Source organism: Amblyomma americanum, chromosome 7, assembly GCF_052857255.1.
Source record: "Amblyomma americanum isolate KBUSLIRL-KWMA chromosome 7, ASM5285725v1, whole genome shotgun sequence".
Classification (NCBI taxonomy): domain Eukaryota; kingdom Metazoa; phylum Arthropoda; class Arachnida; order Ixodida; family Ixodidae; genus Amblyomma; species Amblyomma americanum.
The window spans coordinates 4118078-4135714 of record NC_135503.1 but is presented as its reverse complement, the minus strand read 5'-3'; the positions used below and the strand labels follow the sequence as shown (position 1 = coordinate 4135714).

The 17637-nt window shown below is 55.6% G+C and overlaps 2 protein-coding genes across 12 annotated transcripts in view; one reads left to right on the top strand and one right to left on the bottom strand.

Moving 5' to 3' along the window:
* Positions 1–17637, top strand: part of OSCP1 (Organic solute carrier partner 1) — a 66928-nt gene that overhangs the window by 12795 nt on the left and 36496 nt on the right. For 5 of the 11 annotated variants that reach the window (XM_077630820.1, XM_077630817.1, XM_077630818.1 and 2 more), the window contains 5 exons: positions 4190–4353; positions 4462–4987; positions 6527–6582; positions 6916–7250; positions 11675–11787. In XM_077630820.1, coding sequence (XP_077486946.1) covers positions 4190–4353; positions 4462–4987; positions 6527–6582; positions 6916–7250; positions 11675–11787 — 1194 coding nt within the window. Of the gene's footprint in view, positions 1–4189; positions 4354–4461; positions 4988–6526; positions 6583–6915; positions 7251–8239; positions 8259–11674; positions 11813–17637 lie in introns of those variants that run through there. The other 6 variants (XM_077630825.1, XM_077630823.1, XM_077630819.1 and 3 more) reach the window with 5 other exon arrangements.
* LOC144098296 (endothelin-converting enzyme 1-like) lies at positions 7206–14810 on the bottom strand. Its single transcript, XM_077630815.1, has 4 exons — positions 12793–14810; positions 8268–8380; positions 7743–8040; positions 7206–7672 (listed from the first exon to the last, which is right to left on the bottom strand). The coding sequence occupies exons 1-4, from the start codon at positions 14608–14610 to the stop codon at positions 7340–7342; spliced, it is 2562 nt and encodes an 853-aa protein (XP_077486941.1). The 5' UTR covers positions 14611–14810; the 3' UTR covers positions 7206–7339.

The window sequence follows — 17637 nt, the reverse complement described above, 5'->3', positions numbered from 1 at the left end:
TTACGTAGCCTTCTATTTCTGAGGAATGCCTCGTTGATGTTTTGTAGCTAGCTGGCCCGCTCTGTGCATTAATTGCAAGTATAATAAATAGCATATGAGTGTTAACGCTATTGCGTCCCTTCCCTTTGTCCCTCGAGCACGAACCCCATCTGCGGTTAGCGAGCGGGAACGCTGCATCCGCGGAGTGGGAGTGCGGGCGGGGCGAAAGGCTTTGTCCCCCGGCTGTATTTCCACAAGCTGATAAAAAAACTTTAGCCTGGCAATTTTTCTGCGGATAGCCAATGTTGGTAACTGCGCTCGTAAAAGAAGTTCTGATACGGACTGGGTTCTTTAGTGAAACGAAAATATAAACCTTACTGCCAAACTTTGAACACGTTCAACTTTGTCTATAAGATATTACTGATTCGGATCCCAAATTATACTAGCATATTCCAGAGTTGGTCTTACTATTGATTTACAGGCTTGTAGTTTGACATCCAATGGTGCATCTTTTAGCTTCCGCCTTAGGAATCCAAGTTTTCGTTGAGCTGCTCCACAAATGTTTTGTACATGATCACTCCAGTTTAAGTCATGACTAATCGTGATACCTAAATATTTTAATTTATTAGAATGCTTTAATGCTCTGTCATTAATTATGTACGGGAATGCTAATTGCTTCTTGTTCGACACAATCATAGAAGTTCAATTTTCATAATTAATTTTCATGTCCCACTTTACACACCAATCATACACAAGCTTCAAAGAGTCATTCAACAGGACCTGATCTTGCAGGCATTTTATGAGACAAAATAACACAATGTCATCAGCAAACAAGCGCGCTTCGACGAGAGGGTGTACGTCTTTTGCAATACCATTAATATATAATAAAAACAATATAGGACCCAGAACGAACCGTTGCGGAATGCCAGATGATATTGGTGAAGTTGAATGTTTTTCATCTATTTGTACAAATTGTTCTCTGTTATTTAAGTAAGCCTGAATCCAATTAATTATTTGTACATCAATACCCATCTCATGCAACTTGTGTAAAAGCTTGCCATGACACACTCTGTCGAATGCTTTGGAGAGATCTATCGCAATGACATCAATTTGCTCTTTTGAGTTTATGGCTGTAGCAAAAGCATGAGTAATTTCAAAGAGTTGTGTTATTGTCGCGAGATATGTATCAATAAAACCATAAAAGTATGTTCTCTGTTCTCCGAACATTGGCTCAGCGCTGCGGTCACCATTGTTGACCAGCAGTGCAACCAATTGTAACATGTCACAACAGAAAAAAAAAATGATGTACGAAAACCCAAGTAAAGCGCTGCACGCGGCCAGGCACGGTTGCGTGCAGAGTGTGCAGACAAAGATACATCCGCCCACCTCCCCTAGCGGGCCCGATTTTGGACCAGTCTACGGATGAAGCAGATGCGATGTGAACACCCTTGGCGCCTGCAGGTTTCAGTCGTCCATTCTCATGGAGATTAGTGCCCCCCTATTTGTCCTCCAACTGCTATGAATGTAACTGAAGGAAGAATTGGCACTAGCGTTTGTAACTGGTAACCGCTGGGAGGCATAGGAAGTTTCCCTCTCCTAGTATTATGTACCGCCAGTTCCAGAACCTTGTTGTTGCCAGCAAAACTAGGTACACTCAGTGCCGCTGTGTAAGCATCACGAATGACGCTATCAATAGCCTCCCTGTCCTTTTGCCGTATAAGATAATACGGAAATGAGTGTGTAATTTTGCTTAAGACGAATGCTTGTGCGAGCCTACAGAGGTCATGCTCCTTCATTGCCCTGTGTCTCATAGCGATTCTCTTCTTCAGCCTTCTAGCCTGTTTTAGATGTTGTTTTCAGCTGCCGAATAGCCTCTGTATTCTGAGTATTAACGCAACAGCGGTAAAGGGTTCCTGAAAAGGGTGTTTGAGGCTGTCCATAATACGCTTGCATTATGAAGCTTACAGGCTACCGAGTGTTCATGCTGCGCACAGGACCTCAAAAGCAAACCAATTGCTTAAAATATATTTTTTTAAATTTGCGCTTCCACGACTCGCGACGACCTGCGGTGCCGGCTTTCTCCCGAATCCGCGTGCAACGTGTTTTGCAGCGCGCTCATTACGTCAGCAGCGCAGGGGCTGTCACTGATTCGCCATGCATTCTCTTTCTGACATCACGCAGCTACCATAGTGGCGACCGTCCCCCCCCCCCCCCCCCCCCCTCCCCTCCTTCACCCCCGTCCCGCACACATCAGCAGCAGGTGGAGGGACCAAATGGGTGGGGCCGGCGAAGAAGCGCCAACATTTCAGCTTGCAAAAAGTGATGAGAGGGGAGAGAACGGCGCGAATACACGTATATAAATTCAAACTTTGACTACAGATAGCTCAGCTTCCACAAAACGCATTTTAAAATATTTTTGCTGGAGAATATTTGTGAAGTCGCATCCTGTAAAATCCCAGGCATATACTACAACTTTATTCAGAGCCCCCTTTAGAGGCCCCATTACCCAGAAAAATCCAGCTTTGGTGTTGTCGGCGTTGAGCGAAAAATTATGAGCATGACTCTGCAGGTGGTGCCCAGAGAGCAATCTAGGAGGCAGGTGGGCCACTTAGGTCACGTGACCTTGCGGTGGCGTCTCATCCTGGCCATTGGATAGTGTGCAAACTGCCCACTGTGGCAGGTGGCTGTTAATGATTGGCCGCTCGGGAAAAGCAAGCTGGACTTCACAAGGCCCACCTCTGGGAGCACCTACCTTCGCAGGGTAGGGGCGCATCGCATAACCGTTGAACCACTGCGACAGGAGGACTCCCAGGGATCTGTGAACATAATGTAGAGAATGACCTTCTGCATATATGGGAGTTAACCCATTACGCTATCATGCCATATGCCCTTCAGGCGGAGCTTAAGTGTCCCCACCAATTTTTGTTCTGAACCAGCATGCCAATTCAGGACCCTGATAGCCTTGACTTTCGGTATGCTGGGAGCAGCAGGAGGAGTGGGAGAATGAAGGGGGAGGAGCGAATGGAGGAGTGTGAGAGGAATGGGGAGAGGAGGCACGCACCAATAATGATCCTAGCGGAGTGCGAGACCTGAAAGATGCAATTAATGCGAATTTGAAAAGACAACAATTAAAATCTTACCCCTTGAAAAATGAAAATAAAAATTGATTTTTGAGAAAAGGAAATGACGCAGTCGCTGTCACATATCTCGGTGGACACCCGCTGTAAGGGAAGGCATAATGAAGGGAGTGAAAGCGGATAGGAAGAATCGAGGTGCCATAGTGGAGGTTTATTTCCTACGGTAGGGATCCTGAAGGACACTTGGCTAGGCTCCAAGTGTAGAGGGCAGCTCCCATGTCGGCACAGAGAGGAGGTCTCCAGGGTAATTTCGCCTGTCTTGGCCACTTCCCTGTTGTGGGTATGTATCTGAAGCCAACCAAGCAACCAATATTGACCACCTGGGGATCTTGTGCACCGCCATCGCACAACACACAGGCGTCTTTTGCGTTTTGCCTCCATTGAAACACTGTCGTCGCGGTCGGGTTCGAACCTCACTCCTGACGCTGAAGTGCCTTTTCTGTGTGTGTGCATCTTTTCGCTTTGTTGACGACACGATGTGACTGGAACATTTTCTCATACAGTTTGGTAGCCGAATCATGCGTCTTTTGCTAGCGAAGAAAGTTCAACCCATATATGGCTAATTTTAACTGAGAAGAATAAGCCCATGGAGGTGTTTTCAGCGTCCCTGGTGTAGCCTGCCAGTTCGTGTAAGTGATTTCCGTTGGCAAAACTACAGCAGAGGTAAATCGTGCGCCCTCCTCGTGCTGAGGTACCTTTTCTGTGTGTGGGCATGATTTACCTCTCCTGTAGTTTTGCCAACAGAAATCGCTTACACGTACTGGCAGGCTACACCAGGGACGCTGAAAACACCTCCATGCACTTATTCTTCTCAGTTAAAATTAGCTATATATATGTTGCACTTTCTTCGCTAGCAAAAGACGCATGATTCGGCTACCAAACTGTATTAGAAAATGTTCCAGTCGCATCGTGTCGTCATTAAGCAGAAAGGAAATGGCGAAGTCCTCTGGAATTCGCGCCGGAAATCAACTTGCGCATTTTACCTGCGAAATCAGCCTGTCTTTTCTAGAAAGCTTGTAAAGCCTGTCTCTTTTGCGTCTAGTCTATAAATACAGCTGGTCCTCATTGCGCAGTGGCCGTCTGCGGTTTGTGCGTGCGGGCGACCATTTGTCCCTTCGTTCGCTGGCCTGCCTGCTGGTGGCGCAGGCCGACTACGCGCTGCGGGGCACCTGCTGCGCCGCGCTGCTCGACCAGGTGCGCTGCCCAGCGCTCGGGCCGCGGCTCAGCCACTTCCGAGGTGAGGGGAGCATCTCTGTTTCAAAACTGCAATTGCGACAACCGGAGCGCACTGTGCGCTGCGCCAGTTGAGCTAGCATATGTCGTGTGGCTGTCCCGGTGCATGCAGCGCTGGCCGGAGCCGACGAGCGGCAGCTGTGGGCAGCGCTACAGCGCTGGCCTCACGAGGCCCCCCTGTGGACGCTGGCCGGCTGCAGGCTAGCCTCCGGGGGCCGATGGCGCGCCGCGCTGCGGTTGCTGCTGCACGCCGCGAGGCTCGAGGGAGAAGGCCTGGCCCTCTGGAACGCGGCGGCCTGCTTGGGCGCCCTGGGACTGCGGGAAGCGCAGAGCCGCGTGCTTAGCCGCTTGGCCGCCCGCACTGACGGCCAAAACCAGGAGACGGCGCTGGCTGCGGCCAGGGCCCTGGAAGGGCTGGGCATGCACGCGGAGGCGGCCCGGGCCTACGGCGCCCTGGTGCAGAGCGGCAGGCCGCTGCTGCGCGCCGAGTGGGCGCTCAGCTTGCTGCGCGCAGGCCAACCGCGGGCTTCCCTGCAGGCGTGCGGCAGAGGAGGAGAAGATCCCCGGCTCGCCTTCTGTCGCGGATCGGCGATGGCGGCGCTGGGAGACAGCGTGGCAGCGCTGCACGAGTTGCGCAGGTCTGGCGAAGCGATTGTCCTCGTCCGTCGTGCCTGCGCTTCAGTAGGCGAACACGCTTCACTGTATGCAGTCTGTGTGAAAGGCTCGGCTGCGAGGCCTCAAAGTGTTCCTCGCTTGGGAAGCACCCATGCTGCGGTGTCGAGCGACGCTATGAAAAGGCTCCTCACACAAGATGAGGAAAAAGTGACAGGGAGAGTATATGTCTGCGTCCTTGCTACGTGCAGTCTTAAGAACTGTATGCACAAGCGCCCCGCGCACAGGTGACAGACTGAAGCGTGGCCGGCTAATTGAGCGACCCTTTAAAGTATGCGCTCTGGCTAAATTATCGTGCCAGCTTAGCGATGTTGCGGGGCTTAGCAATAAAGTCTTTCGAAGTGCTCCGAGAGTTCGCAGTATGTGCTCTTCCTGGCTCCTGTTCCGTGTACACGGAACGGGAGGACAAATTATGTGATATGGTTCCCTGCAGGGCACCTTCAGACACAGTACATTAGACTTGCCACGAGCGTCACTGGCCGCCATGTGCTCTCCTCCCTTCGCATCAACATACCAGCTAACCAGTCAACCCTTATAGCCATCCCTCGACGCATCCATACACCTCTCGTTGTGAAACCCCTTCCTCGAGACGTCCATCCCCATCGAAACGTCCATCATATCCCTCGCCGTGTAGCTCGCGGTAATGCTCTCCATAAGTATTATGGGCAAGCCCACGATGCCGTTTGGGTAGACACTGCATGTACAGCGCATGAAGCAGTAGCAGTTGCCTATATCAAACCCTACCCCACCCCCTAACTCACCGCCTTCCCTCCGGCTCTACGCCCGAGGAGGCAGAGACCGCTATTGCCCTAGCCCTTGCACATTCGGACCCCCAATACATCTTTAGCGACTCCAAAACGGCTCTGTCCAACTTTGCCAAGGGCGGGGTTCACACCCCTGCCTGAAAATGGTTGAACACCCCTACCCAAAATTTACCGCGCAGAGTAGAGCTCCATTGGGGGCTGGCTCACTCTGGGAACCCTGGAAACGAGGCTGCCGATAAATTGGCCCGAGGTTGGATTTGCCGGGCTCGGGACAGTTTCTATCCAGGATTCTCGAGGTAGCGGGCGCACACCTTTGCGGAGCTCACGCAAATACCTCGTTTGGAACGTCAGACTTTCCCCCCTCCCCAACCCTCTCTTACGCACTCCCAACAGATCCTCTTCAGACGCCTCCACACCCGCTCTGTCATCCCCTCAGCTGTTATCCCACTATTATTGCACGTCTCCTGCATGCTTCCTATGCGGTCACCCTCACGCCACACTCTCCCACATCCTTTTCGGCTGCACTGCTGACCCTCCCCCGCAGGGACAGCACGCCATCTCGAGCTGGGAGGTCCTGCTCACGTCTGCAGACCCGACATCGCAGCTTGCTGCGGTGTCTCGGGCTGTCGTCGTCATGTCCCGACATGACCTACTTAATGCAGTGCGGGACCGCGCGTGGCCCAAGGACCCAGCAGGGTCTAAAACTCACTTGCGAAATAGAGTTTTTCTGTCTGTCTGCAGGGCACTGGCGATGGCGGCTGGAGAGTGGAGGCGTCCTGGGGATGCGTCATTTGCTGGTGCGTCATGCAAGACAAATGCCTTATTTTATTTGTAAACGAAATCTTTCAATATTGGACCATTGTCCTGTACTCGGTATGCCCGCACCGCCCATATATAATGTCCCGCGAGACCATTGACGGAGTTCCCGTTGCAGCGTTGAAATCGTTCCAACAGGTTCCTCCAAGATGTCGCTGGAATGAAATGTGCCGACGTAGATCTAGCTGGCGCGCGAAACGAACTGAGGGGAGGGCTCCCTGGAGCAGGAGCTCTAACTGGCTGTCGTATCGTGCAACGGCAGTATACGCGAAGTGCGTCGGAATTTTGTTTCCCTTTAATCACGGTGTTTGCAGGCGGCGACTGGCTTCGCTCGCAGCTGCTGGTGAACATCGCGGTGCTGCAGGCTCCCCAGGAAGAAGCGGCTTCGCGGCGGCAGCTGGCGCGGGCCCTGGCCGTCTGTCCCGGTGGGTTGAGTGTGCCGGAACCGCTTCGGCGTCACCAGGAGCGCTCTCTGCGCAGGCAACGTGGACGCGGCGTACAACCTGAGTCTCCTGTTGCTGGCTGCCGGCAGGGCCGAGGCTGCCCGGAGCATTTGGCGCGAGCACGGCTTCCGGGCAGACGACGGCGGCGGCAGCAGCAGCGTCGGGACAGCGCAGGCGGCGTGGCTCGAGGCCCGGCTGGCCCAGTGGTACGTCTTTGCTTGCTGCCCGTGAGTCTTCATGCTCTGCAGCCATCAGTCAGCCAGTGGCGATGCTTGTGATTCGAACGGAACACGGCTCACGTGGAGGCGGTCGGCGAGGCGTCGGGCAGGCACTGCTGCCGGGGCGCCATGGGACTGCGTATACGGCAGTCCCAGGTGGCCGCGAACTGGGGCGTCTGGCGCAGCGCTGCGTTGACGTGGCCGTCGTCGTCGCCGCAGCCGCCCAACGCGAAGAGCACGTAGAAGAGTCGCTCCGAGGTGATATTGCCGGGCGCGAGGAAGGCGGCGTCTTGGATGCCCTGGGCGCGCACCGTGGATACGTAGCGGCCGAACAGCGCCCGCGAGGGCTCCAGGGAGAGCCGCGCCACCAGACCGCCCGCCGGCTGCAGGCACCGCTCCAGCTGGGCAGCCTGCGGTTTGTGCGTGCGCGCGTCTTCAGACGGAACAAGTCAGACCCATTAGGGAGGCGTGTGTACTGGCCTGCACGCTGGTGTTGAGCGACCAGTGGTAGCGGGCCGCAGGGTGGGCCCTCTCGTGCAGTGCCTCGAGCAGGGCCTGCGCCAGCCGGGGTCCCTGGGCGGGCAGCTGGGCGGCCAGCCAGGCGTCTCCGCCGCGCGTGCTGCCGTTGACGAGTGCGGCCGGCACGAACACCCGCAGAGCGTCCGCGTCTAGGCCCGCGCGCACGTCCAGCGCCGACCAGGGCCACGGCGCGCTCAAGGGCCCGTCGAGCAGCGCGCCGCCTGGGCCCAGCTGAGCCGCCAGCCGACGCTCGGTCAGCCTGCGAAGGAATCGCAGAAAGGAAATTCGCATGATGGTTCGGATTCCGGTCTGCGTGCGGCTGTCGTGCGCATGACGCTTTTGTTCGTTACTGGCGCATGAAGTATGCACGGCCACCTAACGTAGCTTGAAACACTCTCTGCTCGACAGAGCTCACTCCTATTGTCGCCGCATTGTATATGTTATCTGTTATGTTACAGAAGCAGTCGTCTCCGTGCGAGGCCGTACTTGCGCATGAAGTCCCGGTACGTCTGGAGCACGTTCCCGCGCGTCACTTCCGGGAAGAGCGCGTCGTAGGCCTCGCGCAGCGTCGAGTTGCCGATCCAGGCCGGGTAGAAGACCTGTGAATCCACACGTTCGTTGGCGCTCGCCATCTCCCCTGCCGAAAAAATACATCTCCAGTGCCCTTGCTTCCTTTCTCGGCGTCAGCCGCTCTCTCCTGCTCTTTTCTTCGTCTGACGAGAGGTGAAATTTTTGTATAGCGCTAAACTGAGTTGCCTAAACTTGTCTGGAATGTTGGGTCTCAGCAGCATATGTCACGAGCCGCACCAGTTTCACTAGTGAAATGATTCTTCTAGTGCAAAAAAAAAATTGACTGACGATCGCCCGCAGTGGTGCCAAATTGGAGCGCAGCTCTTCACGTACGTCAGTTTTGCGGAATGCTGGGGTAAAGGAGCCTAAGCGTTATTTTTCACGAAATATTGGTGCTTGAAGTGAGGCTTCTTTCCTACTTGTTGATCGAGGCCTTGTCACCTGTACATGGAAGGTGGTGAAAGCCACCGCTCCCGCCGTGGCTACTACCTGCCACGGCTGTCAGGTGGCGTGTTGCGCCGACAACGCGAAATCTAGGAAATGGGCGCCTAACACCCCTGTCACACGGACGGGAACCGCGAAGGCCTTTGAGCATCGGGTCCTTATGTTTAAAAGCAGTGCAGCTACATGGCACAAATGATTCGCCTCTGCCGCTAAGGGCCTTTGACGCGAAGGCGCCCGTCCGGAGCCCAAGACATGGCCTTCGAGGACCTGCGATTGCAATGCCGTCCAACGTCAAAAAGTAATAGCAAAGCAAGCAAATATTTGACGCGCAGCGTGCGGCGAGAACGGAAGTGGCCGCTGACACGTCCAATAGTAGCGAAGAAAGCCCGCTTTTAGAGCGAAAGCTCTACTGCTGTCGTTCTTCAAGGTTATGTCGGTAAGCGAAACGACTTTGGGAGGCAGGGGAGTGCCAAATAAAAATAATAAAATACTCCCGTTATTCATGACCATGCCAGTATGCAACACGCCCTTGGGAAGCAGCTGAGCGCAAAGTAAAAATAAATAATAAAAACACATTTTAAAGTAGAAAACAAAATAAACGAAAATGAAGAAAAGGTGAAGAATTGCAGAATGGCCGCTTTCGCTCCTCATTAAAGTTCCGCAGAATTACAAAGAAACTGGGTCAATTTCTTTCGGATTGATTCCTTGCGCCTGCCACCGCCATGGCCGACGAGCTACCAGTGATTTTGGCAGTGAAGTGTTTTTATCGCGAAATAAACGCTTCGTCACGCATAAAATGTCGCTCTTTTGAGAGAACATAACCTAATCTTGGATCTAAATTCCCCTGTTTCCTCCCTGAAGCGAAACGTGCCGAAGAAAACCGCACCGCTGGTATCCGCGGCTCAGCGGGCATCCCATGGTACCCGGCTTGATGCATTCGAGGACGCAAATCCTTGCAGATGCCTATGCACGCGTGCTAGAATTAGTACAGTGGTGTCGCTGCTCTGGTATTCTCCGCATGTTGGTCACATTTGCTATCGTGTCGAGGGATACGCGCCGTTTCTTCCGTACAGCGGGGCTTTAAACTTCCTCGAAAAAAATTAAGCAAAGGTTTATGAGAGCGAGTTGACGGGCTAGTTGGTATTGCATGGTGTAGGAACAGCGCTAAGAACAGGACAGCACAGGGCAGCTCCCGTCCCTGTGCTTCCATGTTTGACTTCTGTCCTGTTCTTAGCGCTGTTCCTACACCAAGGTTTATGAGTAGATAAAGCAAAAGCTGAAGGTTATGCGTCGTTATACTTGGCTAAGCTCGGTCTTGCTTTAATGACTTTCACGTAGCTTAGTCAAGTATAACTGCTGCCGTTTTTTTTGCTGCAACTGCAGGAAGAATGAAAAGGAAAGTGCACAAGCCTGTCCACTGGCTCAAGCTGAGCCACAATCGCTGCCACGGGCAGACAGTAGTAGAGTCGAAAGAGATGTGAGAGGAAAGACGCGCGTCACAACAACCGCGTCATCCGAAACGGCGACGACGGTTCAGCAACAGACACACCCGGTGACAATGAGCCATGTGCGAGAGCCCCCCAGATCCGAGCCCCGTAAGGCCAGGAAGCCAGCGGAGTAGAAGGAACAGCGGTAGCGCCAAGATTAGAGTAGCGCGCGCCGACTTCTGCTCGCCAATGACGTCACCGATAAAGTATGCATCGCTCGTTAGAGATGGGACCACTATGGGACGGTTGGCAGCTATGGAGCTTGGCGCCGGCATAGAGCTTCTAAACGTTACCGCGCTGTTCGTTCTTGGCGGAACGCTGTGCACGCGCTGCCTAAGGGCTCATTCACACTTGAGAGTCGCAGAGGTCGCGCGACCAGCAGTCGCCTGCGACTACACCGCAGTTCGACAACACCGATGGTCACACTTCCACGGGCGACCTGCGGGTCGCCTTCTCGTTCGATTCTCGTTTGAAATGAGAACTCTTGGGAATGACGCCGTTCGCGCGCTTTCGAGAGTTTCGTCTGCTTTGGCCGCGTCTCCTGCGCTCGCGCTTGGCACTCGAAAGTGCTCTGGTCACTCGATATTAGCAATTGGCTGCGACGACCTGAGCGGAGAGGAGGATATAGCGGCAATGTGCACCGCGGCCGTACAAGCCAGCCTGAATGCCGGCCGCTAGCACCAGAAAAATGCGCTAGTATGTTTTTTGTTCGCGTTCATACCATGCTCTGGGAAGTCGAAATTCAAAAATGAATCAGTTTTGAAGGTCGTCGGCCAATCCCGAGCTGCTGGATACAAGCAAATTTCTTCTCATAGCCGCTTTGCTGCTGTTGCCCAAAGCGGCTCGATCGCCTGGCGTCTGTTTCTCCGCTCCTGAAGGCGTCGCGGAAATCGAGCATATTTTTATATTATCATGAGACGGGGTTCACAATAAAGCCGTAGCGAAAGTAGCATCTTGGTTACAGCGCTGGTCAGTTCCGAAACGCCCTCAGCTGCGGCATCGATGTGAAACCGGCTAGGCTTAGTGACGACTACGGCAGCTCGGCGCACCCGCGAGCGGCGTCGTTGCCGAAAGGTCGGATCGCTCGCTGATTGGTTCAGCGGTTTGCGACTCGCAGTCGCGAGGCTGCAAAATCGAGCAGCGAGCGGCTGGCCCGCGACTGTCGCTTTTCGACCAAAACGGTCGCGCGACCTCTGCGACTCTCAAGTGTGAATGGGCCCCAAGTCGAAACCCACAACCGCCTTCGTCCGGCGCTGCGTGTTCCATATGCGGTCGCCTACGTTTCAGGTACCGCAGCAGCTGCAGCCATTCGAAAATCGCATTGCCGAGAAGCGTAATCGTCTTTTTTTTTTTTGCACTGCGCGCTTAATCTTTACCTCTTCTCTGTTGCAGACGTGTGTCGAGGCCTCGTTCACTTGCCCTGCTTTCATGAAGCAGCTGTGTGCCGGAGTGTTCGTGTGCCTTCGGGGAGATCGTTACCTGCCAACGACACTTCCTCAAAGCATGTTCGTTGAAACTGTCTTGACGAATACATTTACGTTCCTTTTGTTTTGCTCTATCGTCGGCCTTGTTTTTCATGCCTCGCAATAGCACGGCGGCACGTGATTAGTGTCCGCAACGGAGCCTCGTTGGAGCGGTTCTGCCGTGCCCACACTGCTGTAGTGGACAATAGCGCAGCGGCATTGCCAGAATATGCTGGTTTTCCCGCGAATTGAAATTAGGAGGCTGTCACTAAATGTCTAGGGGGGGGGGGGGGGGAAGGGGGGGCTGATAGTCATTTTCAGTTCTTAATTTGTACCTTGGCGTGTCGCGTAGGACTAGAAACGTTTATGACTCCAACACTCATGGCAAATATGACAAATTCCCCTTCGTGTGTAAAAAAAAAACGGGCGGTTCTTCTGGCCAATCACGAATATATCACGCACAGTTACATCATACGATCTTTATCATCATCAGCATTATCTAGGTTTTTTGTTGTGCTGGCTTTTCGAAATATTCACTGACATGTCTCGTATTTTCTGCTGTTATTTTGCCTTGCACTGTTTGCCTTGTGACCCACTCCTATATGAGCCTGTATAGGCTCACAATATCTATAAATAAATAAACAAAATATCAACCAAGGTAAGCCAGTTCAAATCAAGCACCATAGGAAGTCAAAATAGCCCATACATAAGCAGGGCTAACCGTACCGCAGTAGAATTGGCCATTCTTTACATTCATAGGTCTCTGGGAGTCATACCATGCACTCCTGGCGCAGCGGTTTAGTCGGCCGCTATTGCCCTGCGATGACGGATGCTGCCATCGGTGGGGCTTACGAGACCCAGGGAGTAACCTGTCGCGACTAATGATTAATTGAACTGCCGCCTGCCATAACGTAACCTAGGTGGCCCGCCACCAAGGCGGTTGGCACCCAGGTCGCGGCGCTGCTTTTCGGCGGAGTGAAAGCCCCAGTGCCAGCGCGCTAAGAAACAATTCGCTACGGATTAAAGGGGTGCCGCCTTCAAACAAACCTGCACGTCGAGCGCGGCCAGTAGCGTGCGCGCGTTACGACGGTCGGCGTCGGCGAGCCACCCGAAGGCGCCCAGCGACTCGTTGACAGCCGCCGCCAGGTCCCGGGCCAGCCGAAGGCCGGCCAGCCGGTCCAGTTGCGCGGCGCGTGCCAGCGCGTACGCCATCAGCTCTGGCGCGGCGCGCTCGGCGAGCCGAACGCAGCGGCGCCAGCGCGGCCACCCGTAGCGGCGGCGGCCGGTGATCTGCAGCATGCGCACCGCGGACAGCGGCCTCGCCTCCTCGGTGAGCAGCGGCGACACGTGCACCAGGGCCCGGTAGCCCAGGTAGTTGAGCAGGTCCCGGTTGCGCGTCGCGTGCAGCAGCGCCTTGAGGGCGCGCGCGAAGCGTTCGCAGCGCACCAGCAGCGGGGTGCGCTCCTGCAGCCGCACCAGGTCGCCCACCGCGAGCGCCAGGAAGGGCGCGAACGACGCGTGGCTGCGCAGAGTGCTGAGGCGCGCCGCCCGCCTCCCGGTCACGATCTGTGACAGCCGCGACGAGAAGTCCCCCACGCGCTCGGCCAGCTCCACGTAGCGGCCCGGCGTGTACTGCTTGAAGGCGGCGTCCAGCGCATGCGACTCCTGGGCCAGCAGCTGCGGCTCGTCCAGCGCCACCAGCGGCTGCGACGCGTTGCGCGGGTGCGGCGCCACGGCGACGCCCATCAGCGGCGCCAGGGCGAGGTGGCGGAAGAGGAGCGCGGCCGCCTTCCACACGTCGCCGCGGCTTTGCGTGTCGGCGCGGAAGGGCCAGCCGTAGAGGCCCAGGTCGCGCAGTAGCGCGCGCAGCTGCAGCCGCGACGCCTGCGGCAGCGGGCTGCGCAGGCACTCCTCGAGCAAGCCCTCGACGCGCCACACCTCGGGCTTGAGCTTGCTCGACAGCGACAGGTACAGCTCGCGCTCCAGCTGCTCGGCCAGCAGCGCGTCGGCCGGCGGCGCCTGCTGCCGCCGGGAGCAGGTGAACGCCTCGAAGTCCGCGCACGGGTCCACCGTCCAGTTGAGAGCCGAGAGCACCGCGTCGCTGCGCTCCTGGCAGAAGCGCGTCAGGCATCGGCGGCGGCGACTCGCCAGCTCCGGAGTGGCGTCCTCTTCCGGGCGCAGCTTGAGGGCGCGCCGACGGCCCAGCGGCGTGCCGAAGTACATTTCTCGGCGCGAGGTGGTCGCCTCGGTCGTCAGCTCGGCGACGGGCGGCGCCTGCGGTGCGACGAGCAGCGGCGCCTGCAGCTCCGTCGTCGTCGTCTGCGGCAGCTGCGCTACAAGCGAGGAGCGCGCAGTGTGCTGTCTGGCGAACTCCTCGTGGCTGTACCAGACGTAGTAGGCGCTGATGGCACCGCTGCAGAGCAGCACGAACGCGGCCACGGCGAAGGCAAAGAGCGTACCCGATCGGCCCTGGGACGTGGCCTGAGGCAGTATCTCCTGGGGAGGAGGCTGTGCTGCGTGGCGCGGAGTCTGCTGGGGCGCCGCGTCGCTTTCAGACGGCCTGCGCCGCGACGTGGCCGCCAGCCTGGGCCCGGCGCCCCGCACCAGCGAGCTGTCGCTGTGCAGGCTTGCGCCTCGGCCGGGGCGCTGCCGCGGCGCGTCGCGGGGAGCGCAGCACTCGCGCCGGCACCGGGGCTGGCCGGTGGAAGCCGAGCGCCGCGAGCTCGCCGCGTCAACGGCCAGCGGCAGGGAGCGGTTGGCGCGTCTCTTGGGAGACGGCGCCTGGCTCTTGCCGAGAGAAGTCGACCGTCCCGCGAAGCTCGGGCGTGCTCTGTGGCCGTCATGCTTGGGCTCCGCCGATGGCATCTGCCCTCCTTACGATGTCAGCCATCCTCGACTGCGGCCATGTGCTTCGCCCGAGTCCCTGGCGCCTGCCGTGGGCCTGCCACTGCGTCGGACGCCTTTCCGTTCAGCGCTCGAGGCGGCCTCGCAGCGATAGCGATGACTCTGCCACCATGCTGTGACGAGGCGGCTGTGTGCCTATTCCCTGCAGGTTGCACTCCTTCTCGAGCCAGTCTGGAAGAAAAAGACATCGCTACTGAGAGGGAGCGGTCGTGCCTAGTTTTATAGCGAACAATGTTCTTTACGATAAGGCTAGAGTTCTTCTGTTAGGTATACGGCTTCAGCAGCTTGCAGCTATTTTTATTTATTCTCCAGGTCTGTTGTTCCTCCTTGCTTCGGGAGGCTGCAGGGGGTCTTCGTTCTCTCTCGCAGTTGCACATTAGCATGCGTTGTTTTGTCCTAGTATGCGCTGTGAGAGACAAGGAGGGCACTGTCATTACCAGCACGGAGAGGATATTTAAACTAGCCGGGTTAATTAGGGCGCTAATTAAAGAGGAAGTGGTTCATAGCAGTTGCACGTCCCGCCAGTAACGAAAGAGGAAGAAAGTCTTGGAAGCAATTAACACAAAGGAAGAAAGCAGCTGGCGCCAGTTTAACAGATCTGTTAAAGATTGTGCCATAACAACTAGCCTCATAACCACGAGCGTAGCGGAATCTTGGAATAACGCTAACATTATCGTAATTTAACTTAATTATGTAATTTTCTATAATTAAAAGCTACACATTGTTCTTACTCTTCGGCTCGGTTTGCCTAACAATTTAAAATTTGAAGCTTTCCGTTGGGTCCGTTATCTATGCAATTCATTACACCAGGAAATGCGTTTATGCTAATTTAGCGAGACACCCCATCACTATACAGGGTGTTTCACATAAGTCTACACAATTTTTTTTAAATATGCTTCTTGAGTTAACAGCGCTTTTTTTCGGCATAGCATTGTCAATGGTGTCATCATCATTATCTGCCTGACTACGCTCACTGCAGGGCAAAGGCCACTCCCATGTCTCTCCAATTAACCCTGTCCATTGCCAGCTGCGCCCACCGTGTGCCCGCAAACTTCTTAATCTCATGGATCCACCCACCTAACATTATGCCGCCCTCTGCTACGCTTGCCTTCTCTTAGAATCCATTCCGTTACACTTAAGGACCAGCGGTTATCTTGCCTTCGCATTACATGCCCTACCCAAGACCATTTGTTCCTCTTGATTTCGACTAAGATATTGCCACACTACTAACTCCTTTAGTCGCGTCATACCGCGGCTAAGCTGCATTTCCTGGCAGTTGGCAAGCCTTGAGCCATCTCGGGGCTAGATGCTTTGTCGTCTTTATCTCTCCTGCTGCCTTGCGCGTCCCAACAACGTCTTGCGCGTATAAGTAACGGAAGTAAACCAGCCCTGCTTAAGTCAACCGTTTTTCGGTGACATATTTGGTGGAGCAGCCGGGTAACGGCCCATGTACGCTAACCTCGAGGACACCTTTGACGCCAGTTCTCAACGCGTGGCTACATTTACAAGGCGAGCCGCCGCCTGCGAGGCCTACAACCCGAGTTCGGCCAACTCGCAACATTGGCAAGGGCCATGGCGTCCGCTACGGCTAGCCAGACAAGTCAGCATTCCGGGAATGCCCCGCCGTTCGTCCCCCACACACCTCGGTCGCCTCCATCGTTCCACGGTGAGAGGTTGGAGGACGTCGAACACTGGTTGGCCAGCTTTGACCGTGTGGCGGGTTTCAACGAGTGGGACGACGAGCTCAAATTACGATATGTCTACTTTGCACTACAGGACTGGTCCAAGACGTGGTATGAGAACCATGAAGCTTCCGTCACTAACTGGGAGGCTTTTCGCCGAGAGCTCTTAGCCAACACCAGCGAAAGAAAGGAGAAGGCTGAAATCGCCTTGCAATTGAGGTCGCAGCAGCCGAACGAGAGCGTCGCCATGTTCACTGGGGACATGACGCGACTGTTCAATCGCGCCAACCCTGGTATGCCCGATTCCAAGAAGGTACGCCACTTAATGCGCGGCGTAACAGAGCAATTGTTTGCCGGACTGGTACGTGACCCGCTAAGAACAGTGGCCGACTTTGCCAAGCGTCAGGCGAGTGTATAGCAGCCGCTCACCACTCTACGCCTACGTCGCTACCCACTGAGGAGCTTCTAGAGCTTGTGAGGAACTTGAGAAACTTCGCTTCGAAGCTCCACAGGCCGGCGTCGCAGCCGTACCGGACGTGGTCCGAGGTGAAGTCGGCGAGTTGTTCAGCCGCCACCAGCTCCGCAGCCGGCGCCCTACGTGATGACATACAGTGAAGCACTACAAAGCCGTCCTGGGCCAGGGGTGCAAGCCTTTTCCCCCGTCACTCCTGTGCCTTCACTGCGGTATCCAATTGCAGCTGTACCCGCCGTACCGCAGGAGTCCCGGTCCACCATGAGAAAAGCGCATGTTTGGAGCACGCCAAACAATAGGCCACTCTGCTACCACGGCGGCGAACCCGGCCACATCCTCCGTCACTGCCCCTACCGCAGAATAGGCTTGCGGGGGTTTCCCACTGACGCACCTCGACCGCGCTACGGAGAACGGCAGCGGGATATCGAACAATATCTGTCCGATAAAGTGCAGTCGTCGACGTCGCAGCGACGCCAGTCCCAATCGCCATCTCCAAGGCGGTTTTCTTCGCCAAGCCGCCCGTCGTCTTCTGGCCAGTTCAAAGGCACGTCCCCACATCGGGGAAACTGAAGACGGCGCCCTCCGGGGGTAGGTCCGCCGCTATTGGACCAAGTGAAGAGCCTCCACCCGACGATCCGCTTCTACGATCCGACCGACGACTACTTGACCTCACGACCTCAACGACGACACGCTGTGACCGACTGGTTTCTGCCGAAATCCCAGTAATTGCTGATGACCGCGATGTGACCGCACTTGTGGATACCGGCGCTGATTCTTCTGTAATGAGCAGTCGGTTAGCGACGGCCCTGAGAAAGGTTCTGACCCGTTGGTCTG

What these genes read in the sequence shown, in the direction of transcription:
- LOC144098296 (XM_077630815.1), bottom strand. Translation starts at nt 14,610, where the DNA reads ATGCCATCGGCGGAGCCCAAGCATGACGGCCACAGAGCACGCCCGAGC. An exon ending in TGGCCGCGCTCGACGTGCAG is followed by an intron (nt 8,381 to 12,792) that starts GTTTGTTTGAAG and finishes GTGGATTCACAG; the next exon opens with GTCTTCTACCCGGCCTGGAT. An exon ending in TACCGGGACTTCATGCGCAA is followed by an intron (nt 8,041 to 8,267) that starts GTACGGCCTCGC and finishes ATTCCTTCGCAG; the next exon opens with GCTGACCGAGCGTCGGCTGG.